This window comes from Adelges cooleyi, unplaced genomic scaffold, assembly GCF_023614345.1.
Source record: "Adelges cooleyi isolate 19-005CV unplaced genomic scaffold, UGA_ACOO_1.1 ACOO_flye_CR_arks_rails_tigmint_CR_PRNA_376, whole genome shotgun sequence".
In the NCBI taxonomy this organism is placed as follows: Eukaryota; Metazoa; Arthropoda; class Insecta; order Hemiptera; family Adelgidae; genus Adelges; species Adelges cooleyi.
In genome coordinates, this window is record NW_026096053.1 from 8,743,191 (window position 1) to 8,761,757 (window position 18,567).

Here is an 18,567-nt window from a genome sequence, read left to right on the forward strand (position 1 = left end):
CTTCTGGTAAATATTCTGGGTTTCTTTCTTCTTATCAAGTGTCGGTGACAAATATTTTACCACCTATTTGATAGGACAAGTGTCGAACACCTTAAATATTTTTGTCAATAATGAGGAATACACATAAACACTACAGTCAGGTTTTTACAAAAAAAAAACATTTAGTATATAAATAGCTGTCATTATAAAAATAAAAATGTATCAAACAATTGAATTATACAGATTTTTGTTTAACAAAACAGTATTAATAAAGCGTTAAACCAGTTCCACACATACCTTTTTGCTTTAATGCAAAAGCAATTGTTATTTTTGTCTGTTCGCATGATAGCTTTAAAACCGTTGAATTAATTTTCTTTACTACTACTCGTATCTATTCTTAATCGATTAAAAACCTGATACTAATTTGATACTAAATGAGAGCAGAAGTTAAAAAAAAAATAATTTTTCACCCTTTAAGACCTTTAAAAAATCTGGCGATTTTCAGCTTTCAACTATGACTCACAATATCTTCTCAAAAAAAATGATTGGAATGAGTTTACGAAGAACATTTTTTGATTAGTCCAACAATAGTCTCTAACATGCATTTCACCAATCTTCCCCCTTAACCCAGGGTTTTTTTTGTATTACTAAACCTGCTGTTTTAGGACTTTAGCCTCAAATAAGTCAGAAAGTAAGACTTATATATAACTTATTGAATTAAACAAATCGAATCATAACGTTGAACGGTTCTTACTTTTTTTTAATTTGTGTACTTTGTCGCAACATGCTGTTGTGGTCTAGTTGTTACTGAGATTTTTTCCCTCAATATTTGAAGATGAAAGTCATTTGCAACATAATTAAAAATTATATTTCTTCTTCGCCCCTTTCATATTATATTACTTTTTTTTAGTGAATAATAGTAGTAAGGCTTTGTAGACTGTAATAGATAAACCTATCAAAGTAAATTTTTAATTTTCAACATATATTATACATATAAAGTTAAAACATGAAGAGGTTATCTGTCGAAAATAAATAAAAACTAACACTGCAAATGTCATTTCTTTATTTTAGCACACATAACATGAAAGCAAGAAACATTTTCGGTTTTATGTATTTTTGTAGTGTTGTATGAATTATTTCATAAAATTTGATTACTTTGATAACAGAATATTGTTACGTGTACTTTATATGGATCTTTATACTTATAATATTGAAATTGTACAGAATGCTTCTATTTTTGGTAAATTCCAAATTTAATTCTCTTATTTACCGAAGCTATAATTAACAGGCAAAGTATAGTAAAAGTAACAGTTTCACTAAATTTCAATTTTTAAGATATTTTTAATTTACTTAATATTTTTACTACAATTTTTTCATTCAACGCCTCTGTAAGCTACCACGATACAGTATTTGAATAAATTCACACTGTGTGAGTTAAACATATGTATAACAACTAAATAGGGTTCTGTGTAAAACATAAACGTACAACACAACTGCATAAAATATAGAAAACAAATAAGGTAGTTCACATTAAATATTGAGAATAATATGACGTCATAGAAAAACCAAATAGGCCGAAAAGACACGTATTTTAAAAACAAATTAGTGTACAAAAAAAGAAGCTTACGGTAACACATCATTATTAACTAAGATAACTGAGTTTTTAAATATTTTTAACTAAACGCTTATAATTACATTTTCATATATATCACTGGCTATCGTTCGCACGTAAAATTTAATTAATACTTACGGTCGCAACGATTTATATTTTTCCCATAACATTTCATTTGTTCGGTAATAATGATTTTACAAAAAATTGCGTTTGTTATTATTGCAAAGCTAATCATTGCTCAAGGAAGAATTTCAGGTATTATATTGATCTAATTACATTATAATATACATTAGGGTGTCTTTTATTTTGGATTTGTTCGAAATGTTATGCTTCCAAGATCTCAAACTACTTTAGTGGGTGAAAAAAGTTCCCTATACGTTTCACTGCTCTAGCTCAATATTGACCCGTGTCAGTAAAGACGATGAAGTATCTTATTTAACCTTTTTTTCGGAAGATATAAAAAAAAATCAAGCGCAGTATAAATCAAGTTCCGTCTAAACCAGCGGTTCCCAACCTTTTTGAGACTATTACCCATAAATCAGGTTAGATATTAACAAATACCCCTCCCTTCCAAAAAAAGACTTACTAATTTTTGCATTCTCGTTTAAAGTACGTGTCACACACAAGCGACTCACGTTGGTACCATATGCTTAAGACTTTTTTTATAGTTTTGTATGATAGCTTAATACTTTATTTTTCATCGCAGACGGTGAGGGAGACCACAAAGATAAAAATTTGGAATTTAAACCTGAAATGACAAGTAAAGAACTGTTGGATTTTTGTCATAGTCACAGCACATATGTCAGAGACACGTGTTCTCAACGGATCCGAAGAAAGTCCACTTTAGATTTAAATTGGACTAATCATAGAGCGAACTCGGAAAATGGGTTGAGGGTAAGGGTGTTACAATGGAATATTCTATCGGATGTCTTAGGCCTATATAAAGATAACTTTAGTAGATGTCCTACTGAAGCATTGGAATGGGTTTACCGGCGATGTCTAATACTCGATGAAATGTTTGCCTATGAACCCGACGTTATGTGCTTACAAGAAGTCGACCACTTTGATTTCTTTAATAGAGCCTTGGCCACTCAGTCGTATAGTGGTGTATTTGTACCCAAAAAGCGTACACCTTGTATTGGGATAAAAGGAAATAATGGACCGGATGGCTTAGCAATATTTTACAATAACAATAAATATGAGCTCTTAGAAAAACACAAATGGAACTTTTATCACTTAGCAAGAGGTAGTCGACAGGTGGCATTATTAGTTATACTGAGAGATAAAAGTTCGGGAGTTAAGTTCTGTGTTGCCACCACTCATCTCAAATCACAAAAAGGTATAAGAGAGTCAGCTTTACGAAACAAACAAGGCGAAGATCTTTTGAAATTTGTATCTAAACACGCTAAACGCTGTCCTACTATTATAACCGGTGATTTCAACGCTGAACCCATCGAACCCGTATATAAGACTATGTGCAGTAACCCTAAATTCAGATTGGATAGCGCATACAATTTACACGGTAAAGAATCAGAATATACAACATGGAAGATCAGGGCCGAAGAAGGTGAAGTTAAAGAAACTCTTGACTACATATTTTACACTCCAAAGTACCTAGCTGTAAGTACCATAATCACCATGCCAGAAGAAAAAAGTGTTGACGAAAACAGATTTCCCTCGTTTGCCTATCCTTCCGATCACTTATCATTAATTGCTGATTTTACCTTTAACAAAATACACATAACTACGGACTTGATTGACCAAATATTGTCCTATATTGAAGATCTACAATCATTATTTACCACTATTATTAAAAAGCTATACACAAAAAAATGACTAGCCAGCCTAAATTTAAATTCCACAAATGTTTTCATGTTATTATTATTACTTTTTTAAAGCTGATACTTGGCTTTAAGAGTGTAAGTGACAAGTGTAAATTAGTTATCACAAAAAAAAACCTAGTTAATGAAGTAGTATTCTAATTCTTATATTAAACTAATTAAACAAATTTTAAATGCAATTCAGCTTGGACTCGCATATATAATACGGAGTACGATGAAATGAAAATGAAAATTTTAAGGATTTACAATTAAGCAGTAAAGAAGACAGCTGTGCGTTTTTAATTTGTATTGTATTAAAATGAGAATTGTATTTACTCTCCTTTACTTCCAAGTGGTCCAACCTCCTACAATCTTTAGGTAGAACTGATTGGGTTTCCCATCCTACTACATCATTATTAATCTATAAGTCAATGATTAAGTCTTAGATCTTGACTATTGTTCTTAAAAAAAACAAAAAAATACTATATATACTTTATCTTAATCAAACGTTTCTCGTCATTTTTTTTTTAAGACCTTTTCTTTTTTCTAGTATTTAACAAATACTGGTTCTTTCGAACCCTTTAGAACTCTTTAGTTTTAGTTAAAGTAAACTGATAAATTATTATATCCTAGTTTTAATTGGAAACTGACGTTGGAATAAAAATAAACTAATACTAAACAACTCTTTTTATTTTCCTGTAGTGGTCGTACGATCTTAACATTTTTTTTTGATGGAATACAACAAATATATTATACGATGTATATTTTCGTTTTTTATACTTTAGTTAAATAATTTATACTAAAGTAAATGAAAACAGAAAGAAGTAAATTTTAAATAGTTAATAAAAACGAAGCTATTAAGGTATAAAACAAAACCGACGCTTAACCAAAAATCTAATACTTCAAAGTTGGATATAAATTTAAGAGCTATTTAAATTTATACACTACTTTACTTAACTACATTACATGCTTTGTTTTTTATTGAAATGTTTGCAAGGCTCTATTAAAGGTTTTTACATAGGTATTACATGTTATATTTTTACAGCTTGCGTACGAGTCCGCAACACCACGAAATACTTTTTTATGTATCTAAGGTGGCTAGTAAACATATCAAGTTTCTGGCTAATATTAGTGTTTTCATAATATCTGGCCTAAAAAAATTCATAGAGAATTTGGCCACTTAAATTATTGAATTTATTGTTCAGTTCTATTTTGAACGTTGTGAATACAATGGTGTCGTTTTCCCGTGTGTGTGCCAGCCAAAGCAAAAACATAAAAATGTCAAAAAAATAAAGCAGTTTACCTAACTAAATAATCAAAAATAATCGTTAAAATTCATTACAATTATTGTAAAAATCTAAATTTTTAAAAGAAAATTAAAAATGCTACGGCTCTTTCGATTAATGTTTTCAAAGTCCAATCAATTTCTATTTTACTAATAAATGTAGCCTAACATACACACCTAAATATATATTTATGCAATATATTTGGACTTGCGTTTCAGTAATAGTTTTAAAAACTCACTATGAGTCGATTATGTATTGAACGATTTACCTACACAACGTTAGCCGTTTTAAAATGAGTTTTTCCAAACACATAAAGCCTATTATGCCCCGCTAGGAAATGTGTCAATATTTGCGTAGTCTACTGTATAAAAACAACCGATATATGCTTGTAAATATCGTAAAAAGGCGTTTGCACAGTGTGTTATTTCCCGAATTCTTGCAAGTATAATAATCATAAATCCAACCATCGCATCAGTCCCGTCGAAATAATACATATTATTATACAGGGTGTCCCAATTTAAAATACTAATCGATTTTTCTCCAAAAATACTTATCCAATCAATAAGTTGCTTATTAAAGACTTTTAGAGTACAAAGGGGGACGTTATAAAAGTTTTAAAAATAGGGTCCAAAATTCAAAATGGCTGACTTACGGTCAAAAATGTGTTTTTTTTAAATGGAAACCATGTATTTTTTGTTAACCAAACAAATGTTCTTATCAAAACTAACAACTTTTGTAGGACATTTTTTTCGAAAAACCCATAACCTTGTCATGTGTAGTAACCTTGGTATGTGTGGTAACCTTGGTATGTGTGATAACCATGGGTTTTGTCTTTGTGATACACAGAAGAGGATAACGTTAACGATAAAGATAATGATAATGTAATGGTAAGGTTAGGTTAAGTTGGGAAATTATAAACATACCACGGTTACCACACATACCGTGGTTACCACACAAACCAAGGTTTCCACTCATACCAAGTTATCACACAAACCAAGGTTACCACACATACCAAAGTTACTACACGTGACAAAGTTACCATATGCATAAAAATAAAATATCAAAACTAAAAATAGCTAAAGATACTTAATTTACAAATTATGGGTTTTTCGAAAAAAATTTCCTACAAAAGTTGTTAGTTTTGATAAGAACATTTGTTTGGTTAGCAAAAAATACATGGTTTCCATTTAAAAAAAACATATTTTTGACCGTAAGCCGGCCATTTTGAATTTTGGACCCTATTTTTTAATTTCTTATACTGTTTCCCTTTGTACTCTAAAAGTCTCTAATAAGCAACTATTTGATTGGATCAGTATTTTTAGAGAAAAATCGATTAGTATTTTAAAATGGGACACCCTGTATAATAATAATTATTAAAAACACATACATAAGCCTTAAGGTTGATAATGTTCTCCAACATGTCGAAGGCCATTATTATTGTGTAAAGGTTGTAGTGATTATATTTTAACAGTAACATTATTTTCTTAATCATGTGGCTAATAGAAAGCGATATATTAAATACTCTTTTATTTGTAACATTTTTGTTTTTTTTTCTATGTACCCATACTACTTATAGTTTTGTTTATTTTTTAATTTTGCATCTTGTCTTTCATTATCATAACCGTATGTGATAGTCGGTATTTTTGTACATTTATCACAATTTTAAACAGTAAGCATAAACTTTTATATTTTTTCAACGCGTAGATTTGAATTGAAAATTGGTTTTAGAGTAAAAGCACCCATTATAAAATTAAAAGAGAACAATATTCCGGAGGGCTAGATGGTGCGTTTTTTTCATTATTCCAAGTATAAGGCTCAATAAATAGTTTAGAAATAACGACTATTTTAATATTTTTAAATGACTTTTCAAAAAATGATTTTTTTTTTAAAAACGCACCTTTTCGCCCTCCAGAATATTGTTCTCTTTTAATTTTATCATCGGTGCTTTTACTCTAAAACCAAAATCAATCGAGTTATTTTCAGTTGGCGTAAACATGTTTTTAACCACTGAAAATCACCGGTTCACCTTCTTAAAACGAATTTTTTTTTTCTGCTGTTGTTGTCGTTTTTATTTGTACAAGTGTTTTGAATACCTACGAAAATATTTCACTAAAAAAACGACTTAGTTTTTTTGGATGCAAGTCGATATACTATTATATTATTTGTATTTATAACATTATGCATATTGTTGTTTTCAAATGTCTACAGTAATTTTTTATAATTTATCTATTCGTATACATTTTTAAATCCGCCTTGCTATGTCGGTCTATGTTTATTTACTTTTCCATATTTCGGCACTAAGACACTGTAAGGGTTTTAAAAGACTTTTCCCTCCTATCTTCAATAGCTCCGAATAAATAATATCGTAACCGGGTGTCATTTTTCTTTTGGAGTTTAGTTTATCAACAAATATGAAATCAACAATACTTTGTGCAAATATCAGATTAAAACAATAAACGTTAAATTACATTACATAAACAATTAAATTATATTGATGTATATTATGATATCATTGGTTTTAAAACCAATGATATTATTTAAAATAAAAATGGCATTACCTAATATAAATTTATAAGATCGACGTTCTAAATTCAATAAATACCGTAGTCTTTAAAGGCTGCAGCTGTTCATCGGCGACGAACAATAATACTGTTCTATTACATTAGTCTATAACATCTTTTGACAATATGTATAATATAATATATGTATACAAATATTATATAACAGTATTAAAAATAAGTATATAGACTTGTGGACATGATGTACATTATGGTTATAAATCTAAGTTCACTGGACTGTAATCTGTTCCATATTATTTTTTATATTTGATAAGATACGGCATGTAATGTGTGATATCATCGTAGCTCTCAGCCATACAATATACTTATCTATGGTCACAGAGAACTGCGCTTGTATAAATTTAAATGGCCATGAGAGAATTATTAATAATTAATTAATAATAATATGTGTACTGGCGTACCATTTTTTTGCTAATTTACGTAATAACTGTAATTTAATAAAAAAAACTTCAATCAAGTATAACAATCTTAAAATCTTTATGCAAACGCTGTTGTTCCTACTAGTCGATTGCCAATAGACAAGTTCTGCAAAAGAAAATTTAATAGACTTTTGTGAGTTTTTTCATAATTTAAACCAGGGGTTTTTGACATATTTCAATGCTAATAAGGAAAAAGGTCTTGTAATTTTACAGGAGAGCCAAAATAAAAATACAGTAATTTTTCTGTTCTCTTTAGTTGGAAAACGCTATTTAAAGTTCTAATTTTTATATTAATCCATTTATTTGGCGTGAGTGCAAAAAATCAAATTGTTTAGTAAAGCCCAAAAACCATAATGTTACTCACAATTAGGCTTAAATGACGAAAAGTGACTTTCGAGAAAATGGTGGCTTACGCCAACTAGCCTTCTAACAGTCGGTTTATTTTATTTGTTTCTCTATTACAACTTAAAGGAACATATCACAATAGCATTTGAAAGTAAACCGTTGCCTTTTTATTAGATTGGGTATACCTAGTACAATTGTTTACTTAATCGGTAATAGAGCGTGTATATATTATAGTATCTTTTTAATTATGCGATAAGATTTCTTAATATTTAAATTTAACATGTACAATGCACATGTATGTTTTGTTTTCTTTAAATGTTATTTTCCAGATATATTTGTGTAAGTTCTGTATACTTTTTTAACTACAGAGTGTTCATTATTAACAGTAACGCTGGTTATAACGCTCAGGAAATTTACTAATTTATTGTTTAGTATATTTTTTTTTCTAAAAATCCATTTACAATTTATCATTGGATTAGGACCATTTTAGTGTTTAGTGAGACCATCATCTTTTCTGAAGTACCACAAAAGTTTAGCAAATGACAACACCAAAAAAATCAAAACGAAATAGAAAATACTGTCTTGTTTTGTACACATAAATAGTTGCTGAGTATATGTTTTTTATCTACATTTTAGAATAATAAAATTATTTAAATGTGTTATCATTTTTAATTGACAATAAACGTAAACAATTAATTTTACAAAAAATTTAAACGCGATGATTTTAAAACCGAAAACGCTATACCTAAAGTTATAATTTTTTCAAATAAGTAACAGAAATCTGTACGTTTGTTTGACGTTGTTTGGGTCAACGTATGTGCGAATACCTATACTTTTAATTTTTTTTTTATATCAGCTGTAAAAGCTACATACATTTACATAACTATGTACTAAAGTCTAAAACGCGATGATTTTATAAACTTAAAGCGCTTTAACGATATATTTATTTCAAATAAGTTACAGAAATTCGAATCAAATTTAGTTTTTGCTTTAAGATAGACGAAGGCAGCAGTAGAAAGGAATATATTATAACACTTGTGTGCATAAATCCTCAGCTAGTATGTCCGTTACGGAAAAAAATGTTGAACTATTTGTTATTACATTGGTAATATAACCATAAGTCGCTTAACTTTTTTTTTTATATTAATTGAATGTTCACATCAGAATTTAAACAACCAACACAAGTAAAATTCTAACAGTTTACTTTATCAATGTGTATAAAATAAATACATAAAAAAGAGACAATTTAAAAAAAATCCGGAATGAGAACAAAATATTAAATTTTTACCTGGTATAGCTACAGAGATGTTTAAAGTTTATTTTATAGTTTAATTATTGTAACAATTGCCTCATTTTTTTTTATAGCCTTTATTATGAATTTAACAGCTCAACAACTACACAGATTAAAATTGCCTCATAATTGTGTTGTATAAGAAAAAGGAACTGTCACACAGTTATTTAAGAGTTCATGAGAAACCTTTTACTGACAAATATAGAGCTATTATTTATATTATTTAAATTTTAAAAGTGGGATGCCGAGTTGCATAAAAAGTTAATCATTTTAATGGTTTATTAATTATTAATGGACCAATCACAGGCAACTAAATTGTATATAAAGAATTCTATTAGGTTTGTTTCATGTTAATTTTATCACTTAAATAAAAGATTTTCTTTAAAATAAAATTATTGTTATATATTTTACTATCATTCAACTAAGGGTGTACTCCGAGTCAGTGCATTTAGTTATTTATTTTTGGTTCTGCTGTTAAAAGACAACCGTGTTTGAAAACAAAGAAAAAAGCACTTGTTGTTGTAACTTATTAAGTAAAATATTTTCAAAATATTGTGCCATTTTGTGTAGTTTAACGATAAAACTTGGAGACAGATTTATTCGAATCTGTAAAGTCATCAAAACATTTCAAGTACACTATCCTCTACTAAATAGCCATTTGGTTGAAATTGTACAGTTGAACTGAAAACAAAAAACGCTTTTGATTGACGTCATAGGAAAGACAAATGACTGTACAAAACACACTAATATTTTATTTAGAAAATGTTAAGAATTTGTTCGATTCTATTCATCACAGATGAATGAAACAACGAATTGCTTAAAGTTTCCCAAAAACAGTGGGTTTCAAGGATTACTCATGTTTGGCAAACTTAATATTATGATTGTTAGCATATTTAGATTCATGTTGGTGCGACTCACGTGGGAATTCCTGATGCAAATAATTCGTATGATAAACTCTAAGCCAAAACTAGCCGCTTATGATACAGATGAAGACATTGATTTTTTGATTGAAGATTTCCAATTGCTTTTACCGCGCGTTATTAATGCGTTACACTTAAACGACGACGATATCTTCTGTGAACTCGACAGTATCATCTTAAAACAAGGTACAGATTATTTTATACAAAACACAGATATATGTCTGGAAAATGGATGATGCGATTAGTGTTGATTAATTGCTTATAATAATTTTTTGCCGTTACTACCGTACTTAACAATATAACAAAAAAAGTTATTTTCAAATATCTATTGGCTAACAATTCACGTATACATGACAAACCTAGGGACTTACAACGGTCAAAATGTAGTTTTCCCTCTTTTTTTATGAGTTATTTTTCTATTAAAAAAATTTGACTATAGATTTTTAAGAAAATTGATTATGTCATGGTCTCACTCTATATCTGTCTTTAGTCTAATTTTCAAACCACATTAGGTCTGAACCAAAAACGTCACTCGAAAAAGAGAAATAAAGAAAAAGAGAAAAAAAGAAAAAGAATACACCCTTTCTTGGGGATTTAATTAATGACATATTTATGGTTTGTTAACATTTATCGATATTACTATCTTAATAATATCCCATACAAATTTGTAAAACTAATTTGATCATTTACAAAAAAATTATAGAGCTCTATAATTTTAAGTAAAATATAATGATAAAATATTTTTCGGATGTCTTTCCTTATTTTGAAGAAGAAGACATTAATACTTTCGATTTTTGGCCCTGTAAAGTACCTTGGATTTACGGATTTGGATATATAGAATTATAGGTTACCTGTTTTAAAATAACAAGTTGATATAGGTATATCATGTTTGTACTATATACCTTAAATTTTGTGAAGACAGCATTACATGTGACTTAATGAAAGAAAATAGGCATTTCGCATGTTTCTAATATTTTATTAATTATGAACTAACAGACCAAATTTTTTGGAGATCCATTTTTATTTTGTTTTTGAATACTCAAATGGCCTGGAAATAGTATAGAGGAGTAAGAAATACTGCAGTCCAGCAGTTTCTAAAATTTCAAATGTCGGACCAATTTCTTACAGACCAAGTATGAAATAACTTGTTGCAATTTTACTTTTCAGTTTGATATAAGACATTATTTTTTATATGTACCGCAAAATAAATAGTTCCAAATATGCCTTTTTTTAAATAGTAGTCTTATTCAGTATACTCTATTCAAAGTCTGTTATTATCAGATATGGACGTATGTGTATAACTTTTGAGTCATATTCTTGCGAGAACAGCACATCAGACTGACCGCCCAAAATGGTTGAAAGTAGGGCGTGAACAATTCGATTGGTCTGAAAGTACCATCATATTTTAAAGAAAGCACATATTCGGTACTGTGTAAATACAATAAATCACAAAAAGAGTGTTACACGAAATATAAAAAAATGACAAAGTCTTCACACGTAAATATCGCTATTAAAAGGCAAACTGGGCACAAACTGTAATAGTGTTTTTTTTTAGTTTCTATGTGTTAGATTTTTCAAACGTCAATTAAGTAAGTACCATTTAAAATTATTTTTCGTAAGACAATAGTATTTTTTTTAAATTTTTCAATAAAAATATTTTTGTTCCGCATTTTTAACTATTTTTTTGTTATTTTTTAAAGTGCTATCGACTTTTAATAGTATTGTATACATTTTATTGTAGTTTTAAATCAAAAATAATTTACCGACGATTTTGACTGATCTGTAACTATTTTTTAATAAAAATAAATCGAATTATTAAATTAAAAATATTTGCACAAAGGAATGACTTCATTATTCACAATAATTGATAATGAAGGATAATACACTTAATGTCTTTAAAAATAATTTCATTTTCGCTGCCTTTTCTTTTTAGAAACTCTTTAGCTTAAGTCATTTTACAGAAATAACAATACTCAATTGTTTTTCTTGGTTATGTTGACTTTCAAAACTTAAATTAATACGTATACATATATTTTAAGGTCTAAAACCATTTTTATCTACGCGCATTACTCAACTGTACTTCCCTTTCATCTTAACTTTAACTTTTATATCAGCAATATTATATTATACGCTAGTATGCCGGTCGATGACAAAACTATTTACAATTATTGCACGGTTTTTATTGTTTTAGGTATTTCCAATGAAATCAAACATGAGTCTTGCGTTATTTGTAATATGTTTGTTCAGTCTTATTGTAAGTAAATATAGATTTAAAAAAATTAAAACTATTTCATAATAAAATTTAAATTTGATCCTATCCATAACTATACTTTTATGCTTACCACAAAGTAGTTATTGTACATACAAGGTAATGCACTAACAAAGAACCAATCAATATCTTAAAAAATATTATACTTTTTCAAATTATTCTTTTTCATGATTTTTCTTAATATTAGTTTGCCCAAATATGATATATTATTTTTCAACTATATAACAGCATCCTTTAAGTGTTTAACCCCTATGGACTGAAGATTTTCAAACGATAACGTTATTAATTAAGATATCAATCTTGATATCATACAAACCATTTTGGTCTCTCAATTATTGGTAATATAACTAATTCTCAGAGCCTCTATAAGTTCATAAAACATTTTCTTTGGCACATCTTTATTGAAGGCGAACAACTGTTATACTCCAAAACAATGCTATTTGACGACTTTCGAAAAGGACTTTTATCATACTAATTGTACTTTGTAGTACTACTATTATGTGTGTCTTTTAGATTTCTGGCTCTTGTGAAACTGATGTGCTTGCATGTGCAAAAAACCTTCGCCACCGTTTAGATATTTGTTGGTTTACAGAATTTTTAACGGCAGAGCAATATGCAGACAGTGAGTATTAAAAATAATATTTTGGTTTATTTTTGTCCAATAAGCAAGAAAATCAAAAAGATACTTAACAAGATTAGATTATTATTCTATAGAGACACTGATTTTTTATTGGAGCATTTAAGACACATATATTTCTTTAATTCTCAGATGCACTTAGAAAAACATAACCGAGAGAATATTCATAAAGGTATTTTTCGAGATCAACTAATGTTCTGAATATTTATGAAGTCTAAAAATGTACTGATAGTAGATTGAGACTATATAATGTGTTATACTGAGATATTTAGTCAAACTTTCTGACTTGTTCAAGTTTAATAAAATTACAAATCCATACATAGTGAAATGAATAAAACGATTATTTTAATTGGACTTTTAATTTAGGTATGTTTAAGGGTATCTTATAATAAAACGATATCCTGAAATCTTAAATGTAACCTTGCTCCTAGCGCTTAATTTTTTATGATACATTTTACTTGTAGATTATAAAGTACCTTATAATTACTACTTGTAAAGCGGTATCTGTGGCTAATGGGTAATTTACATTACAAAAAAATTTAATAAAAAAAAATACAAGAATTCAATAAAAAAAATAAAGAGGAAAAAACGGTTGAATTTGAATTATATTACATATACTTGTTTGTATAAGTATTAAACTATAAACAAATTATATACTTACACAACTATTTTAAAATGTTATCAGATACGAGACACGAAAAATATTTTGCAGCGGCTATAAAAGCAAGAGATTTAATAAAGGCTCAAAAAGAGAAAGAAGGCCGTGATTTTATAGTCGAATATATAAGAAATATCACTATCGATAACATAAATATGAACACACAACGGGTAATACATTTTTTTTTTAATGGAAAACCGGAAGTGGCTATAACATTAATTGAATGCTTCGTCGAATTGTTCATATCAGAGGTGAAAACTCATGGATACTAAATTCAAAATTTACATTTAAATAATAATAGGTACAAACAAACTGTTAATTTGTAAATTGTATAATTATGTTTCATTTGATTAAATTTATAATATTTATTTTACAAATTAACTATATATTTAAAATTGTCGGTAATTTTTTTATTTTATGTCTATTAAGTTATACGTGGGGTCATTTATTACAAAATTGTACGTTATTTGATTTTTGCATCTTTTATTTTATTAATTTACTTACACATATTCTTATAACTACTGTTATTTATTCGTATGGCGCGCCGAGTGGTGGTATTGATACACTAATCTCTGTTTATACATATAACAAAGACTCGTGTATGCAAGGAAGGCTGCGAGCAAGCTACCACCATCTTCCTCATAACTACTGTAATCGTAGCATATGCATATTAAAGTATATGAAACTTTATGAACTGGAAAACTTGCAAAAATATTGCAATATTCTTCATAATAGATTAACTAAGAATACAATTCTGTGGCCACAAGTAAGAAATTGATGCGTGATAACTTTGTCATAACTTTTTTGGTATGCGGCCAAGTAAGTTAATTTTTTTTTTTTTAATTTTATGGTTAAACTCATTTGGATTTGAAAAAATTATATATTATGATAAACCTGTTTGTTTACTGTGTGTATTATGATGTTTTTTGTTTCTATGTTCTAAAGATATTAATCATAGACACGAGGCTGGAGTTTTATTTATATGGTGGGTGTACCTTATATTGTGATGAACGTCCTAAAGAAAGGAAAGTATAACAAAATGTTAAATAGTATATATTTAGGGGAGTATTTACTTCAACCCCTAGGAGAGGGGGGGCGAATAATATTTAAAAAAAATAATTGTAAAAGATGTTAATGTGGCATAAACGTATAAAATATTGATCACTACACTTTTATCATATATATATATATATATATACAAAACTAAATAGGGGTGATCAAGGAAGAGTAAGTACTCAAAGCTTGGAATGTATCAATTGTATTGCCTATTTATAAAAAGAGGAGTGTCATGAACTGTAACTATTATATTATAATCGCCCGGAAATCGCCTCGGTGGTGTAATTGGCTCAAACGCGAGGGCAATCAGAACGGAGCTCAGGCTCGCCGAGTTCAAAAAATGGACTGAGCAGCGCAAACGAGGAATCGGAACTCAATGGTATAAATGTTGCACTTTAACCAATGCCTGGGTATCAAACAAGAAGGGACTTACCAGCGCAGAGTGGACAAACGGAATAAAAATGTCTATGAATTCAATGGCAAATCGAGGTACAGGAGGTCGTGGTGTTGGTGGCCGCCACTGCAGATTCCCAGTTTGCAATGAGAATAATATAACCAAAACACTGCCACACATCAGATGCTCCTGTCCTAAAACCGAACTCCTTTGAAACTCTGCACACCACAAAGTACGTTCATCTCTCGCGAACCTATTCCGGTGTAAAGGCTTCGAAACCTATGAAGAGGTTCACTGCGAGATTCATGATGATTCCAGCACCCAGAATAGAAGAGTGGATATTATCGTCCTAGATCGAAGAAGGGGTAGAGGTCTTATTTTGGATCCCACTATTCGATGGGAAACGAACGACGATAGGCAAGATATATCAGTTGACGAGGAAAAAAAACAATCTACACTCCATGCATACCATACCTAATACAAAGCTATGGCATAACTCATTGGGAAGTCACCGGATTGTGGTTTGGGGCCAGAGGAACAGCTTCGTCGCTGCTAGTCTCATTCTTCGAAGCGAACGGTCTAGCAGTCGACGAACTGCGTAAGATGTGTCTTTTAGTCTTGAAGGACACATTGTATATTATCAATTTCCACCTATATTCTACGTAATTTTTGTATTTTTTAATTTTTATTCAATCGTCCATTTATTGGATTATTAGTCTTATTACTCATTTATTAATTTTTGTCTTAAAGAATCTATGTTTACCTGTGTTACTATTATTACCATCAATGTTAAAAGAAAAATTGTGTTATGTACTATTGTATTGATCTAGTATGCTGTGTCTTAAATGGCAACCTATGTTTTAGGCAGCCCGCTTGATTTTTTTAAATAAAGTTGCTTCTCTCTCTTTAGTAATTTACAAGGTAGTAAAATTTATAAAGCTTTAGTGAAACATTTATTATTTATAATGAATTGCACTAAAATGATTAAGTTAGGATATGAACTTTTATAGAGTTCAACAATGTCAAAACAATTTTTTTAACAAAAACAATGTTAAAAACTTATTTTAGTTACAAATATTCATAGTAGGAATTTTGTTTGTAAGTCTTTAAGCTAAAATAATAATAGTTTCCTAGATAAGAATAGCTATTTTTGGAAAACATTAACTTTTATGTATTATTTATTATAAATAATTCAGAAAAATATTAAGAAAAATCTGGTAGTTAAAAAAAAAAAGGAATTATAATAGAATTATTCCAAAATCATTTAGTACGACTTCAGTTTGCACTTAGGTATAAACATTTAAAACGTGCGGGCTACACAAAATTATAATATTTTTCCCTCGTGACAAAAAAAAATCGTATTGAAAAAAATGTCCATTCCAACTACTAATTTCTACTTCAGATTCCTCCCATTATATTTCTGCCTTTATTAAATAGAGTTGGGGAAAAAATACTCTGGATGGCCAACCATATTGGTATTGGACTGGTTTATATTATGAATTCATATATGAAAAATTCAGGGTACAAAAATTAGTCCTACATATTTTATTAAATCGCAAAGCATTTTGATATCACATCACTGTGTGCTAAATTCCAAATTTGTAAAATTGTTTTTGTGGTTGTGTATTCATTTAGAGAAGTGTTTTGCGTGGGCTATTACACATTTGTTGTTCACATCGATACGAAACTAGAAAAATAAGACCTGAAAACAATGAAAAATAACCGTGTGTTGTAACGCGTTTCATAGTACAAAAACTTTGGGTACATAGGCCATTTTTTAGTATTTTCATACTCGTATGACATTATTTCGTATCGATAAGAATTTAAGGTAAATATGATGCAAACAAATGTTTTACCAACGCATACCAGCCAGTGTGTATACCAGCGCATTTCATACAACGAAAATTCAAAACCTAAAATTCAAAAATTGGAAACCTAAATTTGGGCCTCCGGTGAAAGAGTTAAAAATTGTACATGTTAAAAATTACATTTTCTTGTTAAAATTTGACCAGATACAAAAAAATATATAGTACTTAATATATGTTTTCTTATATATTTATTATATCATTAACATCCGGTTAAAAAAATATACACGTCGACAACAAGTTTTCAACAAATATTAATGGAGTTGTTGGCATTTTGAAAAATGAAAATTATTGAAAATTTTAAGAGGAAATATAAATTTTTACAATGTCGTAACAAACAAATAAATTTACAAAAGATAAAAAATCACAAGCCAATATTTTTTTAAAATTATTTTCTACATATTTATCGTATAAAATATGATAGTCATTTACATTTGAAGGGCTGCGGGAAAAAATGATCAATGTCAGTTTTTTTTGAAATTGTGATTTTGGTATCAAATTATTTGTGTTGAAGTATTGCATCTTTTATGCGCTCGAACCAGGGAAAAAATAGATTAGTCGAGAGTAACAACCGCCGGAAGTTTAGGCATACAGGCAAAATGTACTACGTTTTGAAATTAAAAACATGATTTTCTCAGAATGTTAAAAAATTGACATTGATCTTTTTTCCCGCAGCCCTTTATTCGAAAAAAGCCAACACAGCTGAGTAGAGACATATTAGCGACGGGGAGGAAACAGATTATTAGGAATATTGTCATAACTGTAAGTGCTTTTATCGCTTTCAAATAAGCGCTTCGATGCGGATCTGTAGATGGTATCCACGTTAAATGATACGTAGGTATAGATAATATAAATCATTGTAAACGCAAAAATCCTTTTAAAACTAAATTTTTAGTATACGATAATGGTTGATCGTCTGTCTTTCCTAATAATTCGTTCAATTGACAAACTAATGAAACTATATTTTGGATTGACTGTTGACTAGGAGTAGAGACTGCCCCCCCCCACACCATGCATGATAGAAATGCTAAGCGCCCCACTCGACGACCGAACTAGGCCCCAATAGTATATTAGTATCTTTTGGGCGGTTATATAAATTTACAAAGAGTCTCTAGGGATATTTTAGGGCAGATACAGGGTAGCTTCCTGTCCCGGCTAGGGTCCCTTAATTTAGCCTTAGAAGGCGGACAGTCGTGGGTGTGATCCACTCGCCGCATTGTACCGTAACAATATCTCATTAGTTTTCGTTTAAACCATGAAATCAACGGAAATATTATGTTTTACCTTTTACATAGGTTTCAATAAAATAATATTCAAAACAATTTTAATTATATTTATTGATTTTAATATTAAACCAAACCCTGTTAATTCAAGCGTGGTTATTTATATTAAAAAAATAATAATAATAAACCAACTTTTTTCTATCTAAATAATTGA

General features: G+C 29.1%; 1 protein-coding gene across 1 annotated transcript; it reads left to right on the top strand.

Moving 5' to 3' along the window:
- Positions 1-1,611: 1,611 nt before the first annotated feature.
- On the top strand, positions 1,612-3,939 carry LOC126840680 (nocturnin-like). The gene is made up of 2 exons (XM_050576573.1): positions 1,612-1,846; positions 2,298-3,939. The coding sequence occupies exons 1-2, from the start codon at positions 1,780-1,782 to the stop codon at positions 3,425-3,427; spliced, it is 1,197 nt and encodes a 398-aa protein (XP_050432530.1). The 5' UTR covers positions 1,612-1,779; the 3' UTR covers positions 3,428-3,939.
- The last annotated feature ends 14,628 nt before the right edge of the window (positions 3,940-18,567 follow it).

Coding starts and splice junctions, on each gene's coding strand:
- LOC126840680 (XM_050576573.1), top strand. CDS start 1,780: ATGATTTTACAAAAAATTGCGTTTGTTATTATTGCAAAGCTAATCATT. Junction 1,847..2,297: donor TGCTCAAGGAAGAATTTCAG/GTATTATATTGA, acceptor TTTTCATCGCAG/ACGGTGAGGGAGACCACAAA.